At 44.9% G+C, this 14,254-nt stretch overlaps 1 protein-coding gene and 7 non-coding genes across 9 annotated transcripts in view; 1 reads left to right on the plus strand and 7 right to left on the minus strand.

The window, feature by feature from the left end:
• Positions 1 to 6,136, plus strand: part of LOC137910764 (microsomal glutathione S-transferase 1-like) — a 7,052-nt gene extending 916 nt beyond the window's left edge. The window contains exons 1-4 of one of the 2 annotated variants that reach the window (XM_068755165.1): positions 4,562 to 4,625; positions 5,260 to 5,395; positions 5,534 to 5,625; positions 5,778 to 6,136. In XM_068755165.1, the coding sequence (XP_068611266.1) occupies positions 5,276 to 5,395; positions 5,534 to 5,625; positions 5,778 to 6,024 (459 nt within the window). In that variant the 5' untranslated portion in view covers positions 4,562 to 4,625; positions 5,260 to 5,275 and the 3' untranslated portion in view covers positions 6,025 to 6,136. Of the gene's footprint in view, positions 1 to 4,561; positions 4,626 to 5,259; positions 5,396 to 5,533; positions 5,626 to 5,777 lie in introns of those variants that run through there. The other variant, XM_068755166.1, reaches the window with a different exon arrangement.
• Positions 6,137 to 8,967: 2,831 nt separating this feature from the next.
• On the minus strand, positions 8,968 to 9,041 carry trnat-agu (transfer RNA threonine (anticodon AGU)). Its single transcript has one exon. It is a non-coding gene; the product is annotated as a tRNA-Thr (tRNA).
• A 152-nt stretch (positions 9,042 to 9,193) lies between these two features.
• On the minus strand, positions 9,194 to 9,267 carry trnat-ugu (transfer RNA threonine (anticodon UGU)). Its single transcript has one exon. It is a non-coding gene; the product is annotated as a tRNA-Thr (tRNA).
• Positions 9,268 to 10,184: 917 nt separating this feature from the next.
• Positions 10,185 to 10,258, minus strand: trnat-agu (transfer RNA threonine (anticodon AGU)). Its single transcript has one exon. It is a non-coding gene; the product is annotated as a tRNA-Thr (tRNA).
• A 152-nt stretch (positions 10,259 to 10,410) lies between these two features.
• On the minus strand, positions 10,411 to 10,484 carry trnat-cgu (transfer RNA threonine (anticodon CGU)). The gene has a single exon. It is a non-coding gene; the product is annotated as a tRNA-Thr (tRNA).
• A 510-nt stretch (positions 10,485 to 10,994) lies between these two features.
• On the minus strand, positions 10,995 to 11,068 carry trnan-guu (transfer RNA asparagine (anticodon GUU)). The gene has a single exon. It is a non-coding gene; the product is annotated as a tRNA-Asn (tRNA).
• Positions 11,069 to 11,583: 515 nt separating this feature from the next.
• On the minus strand, positions 11,584 to 11,657 carry trnat-ugu (transfer RNA threonine (anticodon UGU)). The gene has a single exon. It is a non-coding gene; the product is annotated as a tRNA-Thr (tRNA).
• Positions 11,658 to 12,096: 439 nt separating this feature from the next.
• Positions 12,097 to 12,170, minus strand: trnan-guu (transfer RNA asparagine (anticodon GUU)). The gene has a single exon. It is a non-coding gene; the product is annotated as a tRNA-Asn (tRNA).
• Between the last annotated feature and the right edge of the window lie 2,084 nt (positions 12,171 to 14,254).

Consider the following 14,254-nt stretch of genomic DNA (forward strand, 5'->3'; position numbering starts at 1 on the left):
AAAAAAAAGTCAACCAATTAACTGTCAGCATTCTAAAAGCTGGAGTTGTGTCGAGTACGCTGCAAAAAATAAAACCCAATAATAATTACTGCTAGCAAAATGAATACTCTCGTTAGCAGCCTCTGAGGCAAATTGCTGGGCATCACAATCCATCTTTTCGCCGTGTGCCTGTAGAAAGCAATTCTTTCTCTGGACAGGTGCAGGTCTCTACAGGCTCATTAGTCACCGTCACCTCTTGGTAAAGGAAGATGGAAGGAAGAAAGTCAAGCAACAAGGGAATTTGACAGCAGTAGCAGAAGCTACAAACCATGCTGTGATTGCTCATGCAACCAAGAACGCGGGTGACTGATATGTTTGTGGCTGAAGGTGCACGCAGGTAAAGTTAGCCTCAGAAAACGTCAAGCTATCCTACATTTACTACTGAGTCTGTCTGTCTGTCTGTTAGCAAGACAACTCAAAATGTTACAGACTGATCTGGATTCAATTTTGGCAATGTTTCCAGGAACAGATGATTACATTAGGTGATGATCCAGAAGAGATCCTGGATTCTGGATCACTTTGACATTTTTGTTAACATTGTAGTCAATGGAGCTTAACGGGAGGTGTGAGAGCAGAGGAGAGGAGGAGAGGAGATTCTGGGACAGAGAGTGAATGAGATCAGAACCAGACTGTCTTTCCAGGTGAATGGAGGATGGATGTTGGATGGATGGGAGGATGGATGGATGCTGGGTGGGTGGAGTATGGACGGTCGTTGCACTGTAAACTGTTGGCGCGGTAACGGCAGCCTCAGCGCAGCGGTCCTGCTGCGGTTCCGTCCCTGATGTCTCTTGTTCCTTTGTCTCTGCAGGTTCTGCGTGGGAGACAAGTTTTTCCTGAAGAACAACATGATCCTGTGTCAGACGGACTACGAGGAGGGACTGATGAAGGAGGGCTATGCTCCACAGGTCCGCTGACCCTCATAGGCCAACGAGGATGAGGAGGAGTGGGAGAATGAGCAAGTCTGAAGGAGAGCTTGCCATCGTCCAGCAGAAAGCCTCCTGTTTAGCTCCGCCCACCCCCCCCACCCCCCCCCCCCCATGTGTACATAGCTCAGCCTGGGAGAACAGCGTAGCCAGAGAGACACCAGCGTGGCAGGGCAGGCTCTGAAGCCCAGGGGACTCCATGATGCATAGTGTGTCCATGCCTCTCCTGTTGACTTACGGATGACGGCCCTTTCTGCTCCTGCCCCGGAAGGGTTTGCAACAGCTGCTCCCAGATGTTGAGAGAAAAGACTGCGGTTTCATCTGGTCTGACAAGGACAGGAAACTTTCCCACCTGACGGCCTGTTCGACGACTTGGACTTGAATGTCAATGTGCATTGGAGAAAATATCTTTCTACTGTTACTGTATAAAATCACACTGAAAAAAAGAGAATTTTAACTAAAGAGTGTGAATTACTGCGCATGTGGGTCCCTTTTAAGGTGTGGGCCAGGCTTAGTCTGGTCCACATGGTAGACATAATCTTAATCCACATAATCTTAATCTACCAAAACTGGTCACACGAGACTCGTCACGCCTCCAAACCCTAGATCGACATTGTCTAACAGGTTTTGTTCTGTGTCTGGTGATATATGATTATATTTGTTTGTCATCAGTAAAGCAACATCTTTACTTCCGGTATGTCGCTTTCATGATACACGTTGTATTTCCAGCCTGTACTTCTGCCCCAAGTGCCCAAAAGAATAAAGCAGCTCCTAATGTTTTGGACCAGACATTACGCCTGTGGACAATCGCTTGTGTTTGCAAAATGGGACACAGGAAGTCCTGTACGTTGCCGTGAACAGTGTGATCTGTCTCTCCAGAGGTTGTACTACGGCGCGGGAGACAGGAAGTCCTGTACGTTGCCGTGAACAGTGTAATCTGTCTCTCCAGAGGTTGTACTACGGCGTGGGAGACAGGAAGTCCTGTACGTTGCCGTGAACAGTGTAATCTGTCTCTCCAGAGGTTGTACTACGGCGCAGGACTACCTGAGGTATGTTCAATTTAAGGCCAAAGTTGTCGGTCACAAAGGTGGCCGCCTTCTAATTTGGCTCGGTCGCCGTGGCAACTTACTACAGACCTGGTTACAAACTCAAATGAATAGAACAATCGGCTTTCACTAATTCTACGTTGATTTCGACCCCTAGGTGTGTCACACGTTCTACATGCAAACACGTTAACGCGTGTCCCAGGTCCTCGTCCGGCATGCTGGACCGTCAACCTGTGTTTTATAAATGTCAAGTTCATATAAATTAGTGTCAGCAGTTTTTACATTCACATTAAAATATCCAAGTCTCCTTGAACTGTAGAGGCGTGGCAAACATTACACAGGTGCTAGGACGCTATGAGAATGTGCTACCCCTAAGGGAAGGTACTTACAGCACACTCCTGTACTTACAGCATACTCCTGTACTTACAGAATACATCTGTAATTACAGTATAATCCTGTACTAATAGCATACTCCTGTAATCACAGCATACCCCTCTACTAACAGTATACTCCTCGACTTACAGCATACTATTGTACTTACAGCATACTCCTGTACTTACAGAATACTCCTGTATTTACAGCATACTCCTGTACTTACAGAATACTCCTGTATTTACAGCATACTCCTGTACAGTTTTAGTGGTTGTGTTTTTCATGATTATACTTTCGGCAACGCTCCGCTGCTGGAACGCGGTCAACGCCGTAAATCAAATGAAACATAAAGGACGTTCATTTTGCCTACCCTGGTACAACAATTCCCTTTAAGTGTTATTTAGCATGAGAGATTTATTTTTAGGACGACACCTGTAAATACTGTAATTGTAAAAATTATTTTGCACAATGTAATATTTGTACCCTCATAGTTTTACTGCTGTTGGTGAAGGACCCGTGCCTGGAGGGAGGTCCAATCCCAAGTCGCTGTGGTTGCCGCAGAAACCGGTTCAGCAGCCGAAGACACGCGACGCCCGAGCATGTCACATCTGTGACGTGCGATTCACCTGAAGCGCATTCACTCCCTCGGCTTGTTGTCTTTGCCGCTTTGTGAAAAGTCCTCTTCGGCCTGAAAGTTGTGGAAGCGGCTCTCTCCTTCTGGATTGCTTCAAATAATGACCTTGATTTCAATTTGGAATAATCTGGAATGTCGAACTAAAACATTTGGTTTGCAGTTATTGCTCTAATTACTGAGGTGCTCCTAAATGCAGTGTTCAGTTTGTGGAAACCAACACTTACAACATATTGCAGAACATAAAATCCAGGCCAATTAAACTAATTGAATTCCCTGATCCACAGTGAGAAACTCTTTGATTGGGTTCAAGCTGAAAGTCCTTTAACAGATGAAAGCATTTAGAGGAGATGGAGATTACAACCAAGTCAAATTAAAAGTGTGGCACGAGAGAGTCTCCCTAATTGCGAGCACGTGTGTGTGTGTGTGTTCTTAAGGCTCAGCTGCTCTGGAGTCAGAACCCTGATGCTGATAGTGTTGCATAATGGTGGCCAGGTGTTCAGATCACGTGTTCAGATCACTGAATCACTGATGGAGCAAATATTCCCTGAGTGCCCGGGATGAAAAATCCCAACTCCAGAAGCATTCTTCCTGATTAGAATTGCTTTGCTAAATACAATTAATCTATCCTTACTTACAGGCTATGTGCCCCAGTCTTTTAAAACGGCAGTCATTAAACCGCTTCTCAAAAAACCAACAATGGATCCCGATGTTAGCTAACTATAGGCCACTTTCAAACCTTTGGTTTCTGTCTAAGATTTTAGAGAAGGCAGTTGCCAGTCAGCTGTGTGAATTCTTACAAGACAATCATCCCTCCATCCATCCAAATGTTGTCAAAGCAAGCACAGACCTGAACATCGTCGGCACTCGTGCTGCTTACTGGGCCCCTGAACCCTGAACTGAAATCCAATTTCCAATCCAATAGATAATGTCCACCTATGGGACGCTGTGAAAAACCACCATAGCCGGTCCTTGAGCGCAGTAATCCTCTGTTCTGGGAGTAAATCCCAAAGAACTAAATCTGCCCGCTCATCTGTAAAATGCCGGGCCGTCGTCGGGACCTGTGTTTTACTTTGATTTTTGGTGCAGTTTTGATGTTATAGTTTCAATTCTATCCGCATTCAGAATGTGATGCCTGCAACATTTCAAAGAAGGCTCGGACAAGAGGAACTTTACTTTTGTATTGCATCATAGTTTCCCAACTCGACGGGGACCGGCGAAGCAAGGGGACAAAGTTCTGTCCTGTTGAAACCGCCGTTTACCCGCTCCTTATCTGGATCTGCTCAACGCTGGCATCGTGCTGGACTCTCTCTCCAGTCTAACGCCGAACCAGAGCCCACCTTCTTGATGATATCTCAACATCCTGATAAGTTACCAAAATAAGGTTTGGATGTTTACGATAGAAGTAACATTATGAAGCGAGTCTTCATGCAGGCCTTGGTTCCGTAATGCGATCACAGAAAGCACCTGGAGAAACTCCCGCGCAGGTGAAGGGAGTGGACAAACATGTTCTGCGGTTCCTCCTCCTGACTTTCTGTGTTAAAGGTGATGTGATTGTGCAACACGTTCACACTTCTAGAGCGACCCACGGGTTCAGAGCTGCGCTCCAACAATGTAAGTAGTTCTGGCGTCGTCGTTGTGCTTGGTCATATTTCACTGTTTGACAATAGTGCAGGCAGTTGAACAAAGTGAAAGGTGCTGCTGGATCCCGTTGGATCCCGTTGGATGCTGTTGGCAGCGCCTCATGCGCTTTGATTTCCTGTCAGCAGGAAGTTCCTGTTTGACATGCTCGTTTGGTGAAGTGTTCCGTCTCCACGCGTTAACAATGAGGAGTCGTAGCCAAGTGTCTAGTTTTTTTCCACAATACTGATAGTTAGTAGTCCAGGAAGCTGATCGAAGATATTTGGAGCCGATATTCATTTAGCAGTAAAAGTACAAATATATGCAGTAGCTCTACCATTACAGGGCCGGGACGGTTACTACAACTTTCGTCCTGCTTTAACTTCCCATCGAAACACATTCATGCTCTCCAGTTTCTCCACTCATTAAACCTTTGCACCCTCTGAGCACTGTCCGTGCACAGCTCTAACTGCTGATTGGCTGTCAGGCATGGCTCTACGTGTGACCAATCAGATGCTGTTGTAGGTGGGACAATGCTGCAGGCAGCGATAAGCCAGTTTTAAATCGATCTCTTATGTGCCACGTCATTCCCGAACGAACTCGTATTTGTTACTTCCTCGTCTTCCAGCGATAAACTGGGAGTGATGGAAGGAAAGCTGATGGAAGATGAGCTCTTCAAGGCGTTCACAACCTACGCCATGATCGTCATCCTGAAGATGATGCTGATGGCACTGTTGACTGTTTACTACCGCCTGACCCGAGGGGTACGTAACAACGACCCCCCCCCCCCCCCCCTTGTACAAGCACGCTGAGAGCGCAGACCTCCACCAAGCAACTCAGGATGAAGCTTATTCATCTTCATTCTGCTATGACACGCACGCTTCTGCATGTTTCTCATTTAGGCTTTCATGAATGAGGAAGACGTGGCCAGAAAGCCTGCAGAGGAGAGGAAGAAGCTTCTGAGAGCTGATTCCAACGTCGAGCGAGTTCGGAGGTGAGACGACTAAATCCCCGATGCCCTGAGAACCGATGCTGATTGATGATAAGAGCGTTTTCTTTTATATGTTGTGAATGTGTTGCACGTTACACGTCAGACGGTGTGCGTTGTGAAGTCATGTTTGCGTGTTCTGTGCTGTCAATCATCAGGTGTCACCAGAACGACCTGGAGAACGTCATTCCCTTCGTGCTGATTGGCTTGTTCTACTCTCTGACTGGACCGGAGCTTTCGGCCGCTGTGCTTCACTTCCGTGTGTTTGCCGGGTCGAGGCTCTTCCACACCGTGGCCTACGTGTGTGCGCTGCCCCAGCCCTGCAGAGGTCTGTCCTGGATGGTGGGCCTGTTCACCACCGCCTCCATGGCGTACCAGGTCCTGAGCACAGTCCTCACCCTGTAATCCCGGACCCAATGTCACAATCATCACAGTCTGACCGCCTTCCTTCAGGATCCACGAACAGCTGCTAATGCAACCGTGTCCTTTCATAACAATGCTAATAAAATACTCAAGTCATGAAATGAATTAGTATTATTTCACGGGATAAGCACGCAACACTAATTACCCTCGCCGAAGAGGAGGCGAGGGTATTGCAATTGGGTGCGTTTGTTTGTCTGTTTGTTTGCTTGTTTGTTTGTTTGTCTGTCCGAGCGCATAACTCAAAAACTAGTAACCCAATCGACTTGAAATTTTTACACAAGCAAGGTTCTGTCCGTGGCTCGGTCCTCCCCGAGAATAGCATTGATCCGGATCTGGATCCAGATTCTAGAATTATTTTTACATCTGGAATTGTGCCTGTGCTGTAAACTGCCACTTTAAGAGGGAGGGACACAAATGGCATGATGGGAAAAAGAGTCCAGAAGATGGCTTGTAGTACGTTCCGGAGCAGCAAGCTAGAGCAGGTTTGGCCCCTCTGATCCGGAAGCCCTGTTTACTGTCTCACAAGATCCAATAGTCTTTTGGAGGCGGGGTCTGCAATCTCTGATTGTCATTTTCTAGTATATATATATATATTAGGCTCCACTGAAATACCAACTGCTGTCACAGCAAGCGCGGTGCAAGAGAGTTCACTCCCCGGTGGCACGCTAACAGGGTGGGGGAGTTGGTCCAGGACTGAAATATGTTGAATCCGAATCAGGAGGAAGTACGGTATATTAGCTTGCAGAGCTCAGCAATGGCGTGTAACCATGGTGACAAGTGTTCAGACTCCACAGATCGTCTCTGCACATGAACGGGAGTGAGATTCTACAGGTTCAGGAGCTCAGACAACACTGATCTTAGAGCTGTACCAGAGTCTTAAGGGGGGGGGGGGGTCCAAACTACCTTCAGAATGATCAGGACAGTCAGGCTGTACAATGTCTCAGACGTTGATGCAGGAGCAGCTAATCCTGTACGCCAGCCGGCTGTTGCTGCTCCGGGTTCCACGGCGAGAACCACCGTAATGAAGGGGATCCGATGCCCTGAAGAAAGCACAAGAGCACAATGTGGGTTTCACATATTTATTCCTGAATGCTCCCGAGTACAAAAGTGTCTCTTTGGTTCAATGTCCATCATTTTGGTCCAATGTCCTCGTTTCCTTTAAAGTTCAATCACCCCATTTCAGTAGGTGCATGAACTTGTCCTGAGCGCTGGCCTCTCGCCGTCTGTGTCCAGTAACAGGACGTCCCAAACAAAGTGTGTGTGTGTGTGTGTGTGTGTGTGTAGCACACAGAAACAGTTTTTTGTTCCAAATTCCACCTCCGACAGACCATCATTACTAATAATCACCAAGCATAACACAAAAACTCAATTTCCTGCTTAATTACATTTGGTGTTTATAGATAACAAACTGTGTGCTTTCAAATTACAGAGTGAAAAGTATTTTAATTAAAATATGTTAAGTACTTTCTTCATTATAAAGAGCCGTATGAATCGATGAATAAACGGAGAAAGCTCCACTTGGGCTCTCCCAAGTGGAGCTTTCTTGCACAGTTGTGCATCCTCCATTTTTCATCGTGCGCTTTCCATTGCTCATGAGGGATCACAATTTCTCGTTTTAATATTTTAGTGTTCTAACTTAAGCTTGGTGAGTCTCTCCAGGTATAGCACAATAGATCATCCTGACACTTCAAAGGGCTGAGACCTTTGGAATAAAGTGTTTTTTTTATTAAATCCTATTAACATAATTTATGCTTGTCAAACAGTGTTAGATGAGCTCGAGCAACGGAGAGACTCGATCGCTGCGTCTCATTCGTCGTTTCCCTCAGATGGAGAAATGGTCTGTCGGGGCAGACGTGGCAATACAGAGGTGCAGATAAACTACCATCATTCACACACACACACACACACACACACACACACACACGAAAGCATTTCCATGGCCAGGATTTAATTATTCATTATTGATTGGGTGTTTAACCTGACAAGAAGAAAAGGCTCATTAGAATCAGTGCCAATGGGGAGAGGAGCGACAAGGCGAAGGACCGTGGGTTGGATCTGGACCGGCACCAAATGCGGTCCAGACCGAGGCGCTCTAAATCAGTGTAGATCAGTCCCGATGCGACGTGTATGACAGCACTTCTGCTAGCTCTTCTGGCTGCGTTAGCGGCTGGTGCGCTCGTTTTCCGCTAATGCTTCCCGTGCTTCCAGTAGTGAGCTCTGCCCTGCAGCAGGGATATCGCTACGCTCTCTCCTTTGGTTTTATCTACATGTGATCTCCCAGGCTGCTCGACAATAGCAAGCACATGCTGTTATCTGAAACTGCCGTGGTTGGATGAGATTGAACTGGCCTCAATGGAACTACAGTACTTCTTGTGACCGGAAATCGGGCCCGATCACGAGGTCGCGGACTCGATCGGAATCGGACGTTAGCTCCCGATTAGGGAGCTAACTGGGAATTCCTAGTAAGTGAAAATAAGTTGTAAACAAGAGACAATCAGAGATTGTCTCTTGTTTACAACTCGCAATGTTAAAGAATCCTTTAAAAAATTCGAGAATCTGGATCCAGATCCGGATCAACGCCATTCTCGGGGAGGACCGAGCCACGGACAGAACCAATTTCAAGTCGATTGGGTTACTAGTTTTTGAGTTATGCGCGTGGACAGACAAACAGAAAAAACAAACAGACAAACAGACCCAATTGTAATTTTGTCAAAGTGCTTATGGATCATGCTTCTTACAAGATTTTTCAACTATTCAAGACACTCATTCTGTCTCAAGGTGTCTATGATGGGGACAAATATGGCCTCCAGCAATGATAGCTAAGAGTATCCATTTTCATATCTTCGTGTTCATCGACATTTACTTGAAGCCTCATTGATTGCAGTTTTCGTCCTTCTCTCCAGCATGACATAAAACCAAAAGTCCAGGCACTGCTGGGATTTGAACCCAGGATCTCTCGCTTACTAGACAAGCACTTTGACCAGCTAAGCCACAGCACCTCAGTTGCTGGAGATTACAACAATTTTCTTGTGAACATTTGAAAAGCAAAGCAATTCTTCAAATGATTCATTTATTTCACTGAATAAAAGGGTTGTACTTGATGCATATGAGTCCACGTTGATTTCAACGAATATCATAAATAGATGGGAAGAGGCACTGCTGGGATTTGAACCCAGGATCTCCTGTTTACAAGACAGGTGCTTTCACCAGCTAAGCCACAATGCCATGACTTCTGCAGCTTTGAGGAAGAAAGTTCTCATGAATTCTTGAAAAGGACAGAAATTCAGCCGAATCTGAGTCCCTTTTTTATGACAGACATTTTAGTTCATGTGATTGAAGTCATTTTGATTAGGATCACTCTGTTGTGAATGAAGGACAGTCTGTACAAGAATAACAGGATCCTCTGAGCTTTCACCATCTTCGTCAAAGATCTGTCAAGTCCCCATTTTTCAAGTTTTTCTTTCAAAGACTCAGAAAATAAAATTAGTTCAAAAGAATTGACCTTTACTTCAAACATGCCCACATGAATCAGTCGACCATCCTGATACATACATTTTTGCCGGAAAACACTCCCTCAGACAAAGAAACCTGCTGCCCCTTTGATTAGTGTCTCATACAAATGAAAAAATGCTGAAACGTTGTAGTCACTCACAATCATTAAGTTGTAAAGGAACTCTTTCTCCGACACTTCCACGAAGGGAAGAAACACTTGTGCAAGATAACACACCGTCTCTGGGTGGGCTTGAACCACCAACCTCTCGGTTAACGGCGCCACAGAGACATAAGGTGTCGTGTTGTTTGATAAATAGGAGCGCAGAAACTTGCTGGTCACTCCTCTTCCTCACAATGAATGCAACCCCACCAATGGACTATTCTGACAGTCCAGCAGGCTGTCCATTACACCCATCTCACATTCAATAATTTTGTCAAAGTGCTTATGGATCATGCTTCTAACAAGATTTTTCAACTCTTCAAGACACTCATTCTGTCTCAAGGTGTCTATGATGGGGACAAATATGGCCTCCAGCAATGATAGCTAAGAGTATCCATTTTCATACCTTCGTGTTCGTTGACATTTCCTTGAAGCCTCATTGATTGCAGTTTTCGTCCTTCTCTCCAGCATGACATGAAACCAAAAGGTCAGGCACTGCTGGGATTCGAACCCAGGACCTCTTGCTTACTAGACAAGCACTTTGACCAGCTAAGCCACAGCACCTTGGTTGCTGAAGCTTACAACAATTTTCTTGTGAACATTTGAAAAGAAATGCAATTCATCAAATGATTCATTTATTTCACTGAATAAAAGGTTTGTACTTGATGCATATGAGTCCACGTTGATTTCAACGAATATCATAAGTAGATGGACAAAGGCACTGCTGGGATTTGAACCCAGGATCCCCTGTTTACGAGACTGGTGCTTTCACCAGCTAAGCCACAACGCCACGACTTCAATCGTCTTGAAGAAGAAAGTTCTCATGAATTCTTGAAAAGGACTGGAATTCAGCCTAATCTGAGTCCCTTTTTTATGACAGACATTTTAGTTCATGTGATTGAAGTCATTTTGATTAGGATCACTCTGTTGTGAATGAAGGACAGTCTGTACAAGAATAACAGGATCCTCTGAGCTTTCACCATCTTCGTCAAAGATCTGTCAAGTCCCCATTTTTCAAGTTTTTCTTTCAAAGACTCAGAAAATAAAATTAGTTCAAAAGAATTGACCTTTACTTCAAACATGCCCACATGAATTAGTCGACCATCCTGATACATACATCTTTGCCGGAAAACACTGCCTCAGACAAAGAAACCTGCTGCCCCTTTGATTAGTGTCTCATACAAATGAAAAAATGCTGAAACGTTGTAGTCACTCACAATCATTAAGCCGTAAAGGAACTCTTTCTCCGACACTCCAAGACTTCCACAAAGGGAAGAAACACTTGTGCAAGATAACACACCGTCCCCGGGTGGGCTTGAACCACCAACCTCTCGGTTAACAGCCGAGCGCGCTAACCAATTGCGCCACAGAGACATAAGGCGTAGTGTTGTTTGATAAATAGGAGCACAGAAACTTGCTGGTCACTCCTCTTCCTCACAATGAATGCAACCCCACCAATGGACTATTCTGACAGTCCAGCAGGCTGTCCATTACACCCATCTCACATTCAATAATTTTGTCAAAGTGCTTATGGATCATGCTTCTTACAAGATTTTTCAACTCTTCAAGACACTCATTCTGTCTCAAGGTGTCTATGATGGGGACAAATATGGCCTCCAGCAATGATAGCTAAGAGTATCCATTTTCATATCTTCGTGTTCGTCGACATTTCCTTGAAGCCTCATTGATCTCTCTTGTTTACTAGACAAGCACTTTGACCAGCTAAGCCACAGCACCTCAGTTGCTGAGGACTACAACAATTTTCTTGTGAACATTTGAAAAGAAATGCAATTCATCAAATGATTCATTTATTTCACTGAATAAAAGGTTTGTACTTGATGCATATGAGTCCACGTTGATTTCAACAAATATCATAAATAGATGGAAAGAGGCACCGCTGGGATTTGAACCCAGGATCTCCTGTTTACAAGACAGGTGCTTTCACCAGCTAAGCCACAATGCCATGACTTCAATCATCTTGAGAAAGGAAGTTCTCGCGAACTCTTCAAGAGTTATTGTGAACTCTTGAAAAGGACGGGAATTCAGCCGAATCTGAGTCCCTTTTTTATGACAAATACATTTTAGTTCATGTGATTGAAGTCATTTTGATTAGGATCACTCTGTTGTGAATGAAGGACAGTCTGTACAAGAATAACAGGATCCTCTGAGCTTTCACCATCTTTGTCAAAGATCTGTCAAGTCCCCATTTTTCAAGTTTTTCTCTCAAAGACTTTGTCTCGTTCAGAAAAACAAACCTGCTGCCCCTTTGATTAGTGTCTCATACAAATGAAAAAATTCTGAAACTTCGTAGCCACTCACAATCATTAAGCTGTAAAGGAACTCTTTCTCCGACACTCCAAGACTTCCACGAAGGGAAGAAACACTCGTGCAAGATAATACACCGTCCCTGGGTGGGCTTGAACCACCAACCTCTCGGTCAACAGCCGAGCGCGCTAACCAATTGCGCCACAGAGACATAAGGCGTAGTGTTGTTTGATAAATAGGAGCACAGAAAATTCCTGGTCACTCCTCTTCCTCACAATGAATGCAACCCCACCAATGGACTATTCTGACAGTCCAGCAGGCTGTCCATTACACCCATCTCACATTCAATAATTTTGTCAAAGTGCTTATGGATCATGCTTCTAACAAGATTTTTCAACTCTTCAAGACACTCAATAGTAATAATAAAAAAACTATTTAATTAAATCCATCAATTATCACGGGAGGGAGAATGACAGTCTGCTTCTCTGCATTATGGCTCCCTGAAATATCAGATTTCAAGGAAGCAAACAGACACAATGGAGATTACCTGATGCTGCAATGCGAGGCGTTGCGTTCTAGAAGCTGGGATCTAGAAATGACAGCAAAGCAGGGAAATGTTATTCAAGCTTGTCCAGCTCATTCTTCGTTTTTGCTCCTCATGAATAAAAAGAAAAGAAAATGGAATCTCGTTCTGTGTTTGCAGTGTAAAAGTGTAAAAGTGTAAAAACATCATCTTAATATGACGTTTGCAGATGACATTGTGTTCTGCCGTGCCAGCAGGGAGCAGCTAGAGGAGAATCTAGATAAGTGGAGGTCAGCTCTAGAAAAGAGAGGGATGAAGGTGAGCAGCAGTAAAACAGAGTACAGGTGTGTACATGAGAAGGTCCCAGAGGGAACAGTGAAGCTACAAGGAATAGACGTAAAGAAGGTAGAGGACTTCAGGTACCTATCAGTGCAGAGTGATGGAGAGAATGTGTAAAGGAGGTGAAGAACCGTGTGCAGGCAGGCTGGAACGGGGGGAGGAAAGTATCAGGTGTGTTCTGTGCTAACAGCGCCGCCATGCTGCCCTATTGGCAAGTGCCTCAATTAAATATTAAAGATTGAGGTAGATTTTGATTGAAAGTCCATCGTGGGAGAATAATCTGCTCAGACCGGGGGCTTGTTCCTATAACTGGACTTTCCACCACCTTGGACAGGTCCTCTTTGTCTCTGTCCTCTTGGCAAGCTGCATGTAATTCATTGTTCATCTTGCATCTATTGAGTTTTGAGCATTGTCGAATCCTACCGGTCAGCCGTTTGGCTCCACTTTGCACCAGACCTCCACGATCCCCGAGCAAATGTCGTTATTCATTCTACCTGCCTCGAGGAGAATGAAGAGAATGGTGAAAGTCAGAAAGAGAGCGTGGAGGAAAGTGAGATTAAGCCACACGTGAGGGTGCTAAAAAATCTTTCCTCCTTTATTTGGTTTCTGCTCCATCTCCACTGGCATAGGTGCGCCTGAAATGCTGATGTGGTGTCCCCCCCCTCCCCCCCCACCCCACAGGCCTTTCTTCTCCCCAGTTTCCCTGTGGCAATAGATCAGATTTCCTCCAGGGAAATCATTACTTGGCATCATTACCATTCCCAACGTTTTTATCTACCGCTCCTTGTTTCTTCACTACATCACTTGATTAAGGTTCGGGAAAGGAGGAAAAGGGAGAACAGGAATACTGTTGAATGTCAATAATGAGTCTCACATTTGTCCCAGGGACCCAGCAACGCTCCTTTACAGAGGGTGGGACGGCGATGTAACCAGAGTTCCATTTAGTGGACCCTCCTCGCCCTCACACAAGGATATCAATCTCCTCTGGACAGGATAATTATCCAGATAATTTTATCCTTAATGATACTTGTCAGTCAGGAGTGCTGATGAAATTAAGGAACTTTCTTTCTGTGACATTTCAATTTCTCCTCTGTGTGCCTTGAAAAGAGGAAATACAAGTGTGAGAAATGTTTCCATCTGCATTGTTGGCTGGTTCTGTGGCGTTAATAGCGCGTGCATCCATTACCTGTTTAGTTTAAACACAGGTTATAATTACCTGGCCTCAAGAACACAGGTTACAATCACCTGGCCTCAAGCTAGAGCAGCTCTCAACAGTTTAGACCAGGGGTCAGCAACCCGCGTCTCCGGAGCCGCATGTGGCTCTTTCGTCCCTCTGCTGCGGCTCCCTGTGGCTTTAGAAAATAAATAATGAGTATTTAATTTAATGTATTTTATTTTAGTTCGTTCGTTTTTTTAAATGTAACTCTAAATTT

This window comes from Brachionichthys hirsutus, chromosome 22 (assembly GCF_040956055.1).
Source record: "Brachionichthys hirsutus isolate HB-005 chromosome 22, CSIRO-AGI_Bhir_v1, whole genome shotgun sequence".
Classification (NCBI taxonomy): domain Eukaryota; kingdom Metazoa; phylum Chordata; class Actinopteri; order Lophiiformes; family Brachionichthyidae; genus Brachionichthys; species Brachionichthys hirsutus.